Consider the following 5,000-nt stretch of genomic DNA (forward strand, 5'->3'; position numbering starts at 1 on the left):
TGTGACCAATCAGAACAGATTATAATGAAACTTCAGTGTTTCCCACAGAAATTTCGGAAACTATGGGGGCAGCCGGGATTTATTTTATTTTTTTTCCCGGGGGGGGGGGGTCTTTTCACGGGCCTTTTTTTTCGGGGGGGGTTATTCACGCAGTGTATATGCAAAATGGCAAAACAATGAGCATGGAGAAACTAGGCCTACGCCTACATTTCAGCCATTTATATTTTGAGAAATAAGGCTACATAATACACATGCAGGGGTCTATGTAATGAAAAAAAAAATTAAACAAAATAGGAGCAGAGATAAGAATTTAAGATTACTGTGAAATTGTTAACGCATAAACAAAAAGGGTCTAAGAGGGTAGGCTATGCCTTTTCCCCACACACACATAGGCGTACACATTCTACATGAGGGGTGCTGGTCACAGGGCCTGTTTTTCAAAATTCCTCCCATTAAAAGGGCTGAACAACATATTACACATTTATGTCTATATTCACATTCATTACACATTCATTTCTATATGCAGCCCGATGTCTCCTCTGCCTCGTCAATGAAGGCCTGTCACCTAACTCATTACAACTGTAAAACAAAGCCTGGGGAGTGTTAGTAAACTCATCCCAACTGTCCCTTCTCTGAAGGTTTTTTTAATTGCTCCCAAACCCAAGTTAACTACAACAACTTGACTAGGCTTTTGATCCCTCTGTCTTTCAAGCACTCGTGGTTTTCTATAGGATGTGTTTACTACAGGAGGAAAATGCGAAGGAAATCGTAATTCAAATCGTTTTTCACAAAAACGGAAATCGTTAAAAGTCGCCATAGTTTCCTCAATGTATGGGAAACACTGAACTTATATTAATGTGACCAATCAGAACAGATTATAATGAAACTTATATTAATGTTCCTATTTAGTGTCATGGTAGAAATCCCAGAACTGCATCGACATGCACCTGACACCGAGGCAGAAACAGACTAAGAATGTCTTAAATGGCACACTGTAAATTCATACTTGTTGATGACTATCAATTTAAGTCACACAGAGACGGTTTTAAGGTTTGAAAGCTCGTTTCTGGCTCTACAAATTACACAAACAGCATGGAGTGCAACAATCATCCATGTTCAATCAAAAATAATAAGATATTAAAATATTAGAAATGGAAAATAAAACATATACATCTTAAAATGGCCAGTTTCTTGTCCAAAACTTGGCCAGGAATGTCATTAATAACAACACCTGAAATGTTGGTGTTAGTTTCTTCAGTAATTGTGACGTAGCCCCTTAATGTGTCAGGAGGGGTGATCTTCTCTAACGCAACTCTATTATTGCGTCATTACAACGCTTTCAACCTTTCACATAAGTCACATTATCTCACCAATGACTCAAGAACCAAAAAAGACACTTTCTGAAGAACTTAAAGGAAAAAATGACTAATAGCTTTATATAATATTTAGAATAAATCATACTCTGATTATTTTCAAAAACATCAAAACCATCTTTGTGTGACTTGTGTGACCATCTTTGGCTGATATGATCAAGGATGAATGTATAGTGTCGAGAGGTTCTTATTCTGCTTCCTTAATATTGGTGCCAGATTCATGTAAATGCCGTGCTGTGGCTCTACCTTGCTAATGAAAAGGCACAAGGTTATCTTCCACACACCGCGCTCTTCCGACTTGTTGGTGCGTCTCTGAAGTAATCAAGTAGTTAGGAAATGGATCGCACTCAGTTTTTTCTTCTTTCTTGTTCTTTTCTTTTTATTTAAACAATGCAGGGACTGGTATGACAGACGTTTCGGCTGCACAAAGCCTTCTTCAGTGTCACAGACACTACAAAAAGGCACACTACGTTTAAGTACCCTCGATGGGGTCACGGTCGGGCCTTTTCACTGAAAATACTCGACTACATCATAACAACATTGCTATGACAGTTACCGAGAGCCTTAAGTAACAGATGAAGACATAGCCATTACTATTTTGGTCACAGTAGGGTTATAACATAGGCTCTGCAATAAGCTTAAAGGGGTATGCCACTATTTTGGGGCTTAATACAGTTAAAATTGGCCAGGGTTTATAAAGGTGATAAAGTGTCTTATTTTTCATGTTAAGCGTTGTCTTGCTTTAAGACAAGTTAAAAGAGGGAATATGTCGCTAAGCTAGTGAAAGTCAATGGATCCGTGTAGCATGCTACAATGCTACACGGATCCATTGACTTTCACTAGCTTAGCGACATACTCCCTCTTTTAACTTGTCTTAAAGCAAGACAACGCTTAACATGAAAAATAAGACACTTTATCACCTTTATAAACCCTGGCCAACGATTTTAACTGTATTAAGCCCCAAAATAGTGGCATACCCCTTTAATTAAAATATGTGCTGGTCAGGCCCCAAAGTGTCGCGTGACATGACCCTGTACAGGAGACAGTATTATGACAAGTCATGGATCTCACGCTTATGAGTACAGTGGTGTATCCATTGAGCATGGAGACAGAGTGTGTAAGTGGAGTGGGCTGTTTAGAGAGATTGTGGCTGTATGAGGCCAGTTACATCCCATTACACTACATCACTCATAGCTGACACTTTTGTCCAAAACCACTTAGTTATTTTTTTAAGTACAGGGTATTGGTTACAGTCCATGGAGGAGTGTGGGGTTAGGTGACTTGCTCAAGGGCACCTCAGCCATGGAGTGACATGGGGAGCGGAAGGGTGAGATCATTCGAACCTGCAACCCTCTGATCTAAAGCCCATCTCCTGAGCCACCTCACCATGACTGCCCCATATAGGCCAGTATCGTATGGTCCCACCTCCACACAGGTTACGGGCCGGCTGCCCCACGTGTGCCAGAGACTAGTCATGTGGTCCCACCTCCACACAGGTGCCAGCTGATGTGAACCTATAAACACTCTCCAGGACCACAGCAGACCTGTGAGGCCTGCATCTGTAATAGGCCCGCTGGCACAGCTGTTAGACCAACTTTCTTACTATCTGCTTTGACCCATAAGAGAGTGTGTGTTTGGCTCATATGATTAATATCTACCAGCCATTTTGGCTGGTGGAGAAAAGGGCCAACTCAGGGCTCTGATTACAGCACATTACATTACACTTAGCGAACACTTTCTTATCCAAAGCAGCTTACAGCGATTTTTTATAATCATTTTATAATAGTTTTACATCAGTGGCTGTTTCAAGTACAGGGTATTGGTTACAGTCCCTGGAGCAGTGTGGGGTTGGGTGCCATGCTCAAGGGTACTTCAGCCATGGAGTGAGGTCGCAGGGATTGGTAAGGTTGGGGTTTGAACCAGCAACCCTGTGATCTAAAGTCCAGCTTAAGTCCATCTCCTTAATAGCCACAAGGCCACGGCTGCCCCACAATACTAAATGTGCTGTCTACTGCAGTAGGCCTATAGGCTAGAATAAATGTGCTGTCTACTGCAGTAGGCCTATAGGCTATAATAAATGTGCTGTCTACTGCAGTAGGCCTATAGGCTATAATAAATGACGCCTGTCAGTATGTATGTGGTTTGCTTGGCTGGTGCATGCGTAACAAGCGAGTTTTTAGCTAAGTGCTCCGGCTAGGTGTAATTAATTAGTAATTAAACAGCGGTGCCCGCGGGCGGGAGGGTGGCCAGCCGGTTCAGGGCCAGTGAGGCGCCATCACCGGGCCGCTAGGGGCCTGAACCCGGAGGAGCAGCACAGCAGGACAGGAGCAAACTATGGGGCCCTATGTACAATCAGCTCCAAAGGACCCCCTCACACACCCCAGCCATATATCTACATAAATCAGACACTGTGTGTGGGCCCCCTATATACTACATGGGTACTGGTAACTCAGTCCCACTTTACACCCCTGAGCGACACCCCTGGAGCAGCATGGCAGGAGAGGAGAGCAGAGGAGAGCAGAGCAGAGGAGATGAGAGGAGAGGAGATGAGAGGAGAGGAGAGGAGAGGAGAGGAGAGGAGAGCAGAGGGGAGTAGAGGTGTCTGCCTTTAGGGCCAGAGGCAATTCTAGGATCAGGAGGGGCCTCAAGCGAAAATTCGAAGGCATGAGCTTATGACACAAAATTGCCACTACTGTAGTAAAGTGTGAGCTGTTATTAACAGAATAGAGGCTTGGGGGCCCCAAGTGCTTGTCTGCCTAGCCTGGTGACAAGATGCAGCTCTGCCTTTAGGGCCTGCCCTGGAGCCTGGAGCCGCCTGCTGCCCATGCTGTGGTGGTGGCTGCTGGGTATGACGTGGTGTGACTGACTGGTAATCAAAATGTTGCTGTGCGTCTGAGCGCCACACGAGTCCCGTGTGCCGTCCGTAAGAACGCTGTGTGACAGCTGTGCAGCTCGGGCACTGACGGTGTGAGGTCTCGAGGATGTCGGGGTGCAGTTTGAGGTCTGGCTTGGCTGAGGGCAACCTGGAGGCAAGTGGTGGTGGTGGTGGTGGGAGGATCAGCAAGGCACTTACCTGCGGTCTGCCGTGGGGGTACATGGTGCCCAGCTGGCCTCTCCTCGCCGAGAAGGGAACAAGGGGCGGGAAGGGTGGTCCTCTCTCTCCCCCTAGTCCTGCTGTCGTCCAGGCCGCAGTCCCTCAAAACACCACGGCCCACTCCTCCTCCCCTCTCCCTCTCTTTCTGTTGCTCTCTCTCTCTCTTTCTGTCGTTCTTCTCTGCTTCTCTCTCACTGAAACAGATTTCGCAGCGCGTGTCACCACCTCCCTCTTCCTTCCCGAACTTCAGTGCGTCTCTCTCCTTCCCTCTTCCTCCCTCTGCTGCTCTTTATGATCCCTTCTTCTTCGCGGGAATGGCGGGAGCTCTAATAGTCCAAAAAATATATCATAGATTCCCTTTTCGCCAAGCGGACGGTTATGGCACGCTCTCTTTCTCTCACGCGCGACTGGAGTAGAACGCCACACGACGCGCGGTCTCCGCGTGCAGATCCTTCTCGTTCTCTCGGTGTCGTTTTGAAGCGCGCTCGCTCTTTCGTCTCTCCTCCATCACTGCTACTCTGCCTGGCTCCTCG

At 46.0% G+C, this 5,000-nt stretch overlaps 1 protein-coding gene across 2 annotated transcripts in view; it reads right to left on the bottom strand.

Annotated features, from left to right (window-relative positions):
* Positions 1-5,000, bottom strand: part of tle2c (TLE family member 2, transcriptional corepressor c) — a 51,454-nt gene that overhangs the window by 46,086 nt on the left and 368 nt on the right. For both annotated transcript variants that reach the window (XM_063219752.1, XM_063219751.1), the window contains exon 1: positions 4,447-5,000. This exon is cut by the window's right edge and continues 368 nt beyond it. In XM_063219752.1, coding sequence (XP_063075822.1) covers positions 4,447-4,470 — 24 coding nt within the window. In that variant the 5' untranslated portion in view covers positions 4,471-5,000. The remainder of the gene's footprint in view (positions 1-4,446) is intronic.

Source organism: Engraulis encrasicolus, chromosome 16 (assembly GCF_034702125.1).
Source record: "Engraulis encrasicolus isolate BLACKSEA-1 chromosome 16, IST_EnEncr_1.0, whole genome shotgun sequence".
NCBI lineage: Eukaryota > Metazoa > Chordata > Actinopteri > Clupeiformes > Engraulidae > Engraulis > Engraulis encrasicolus.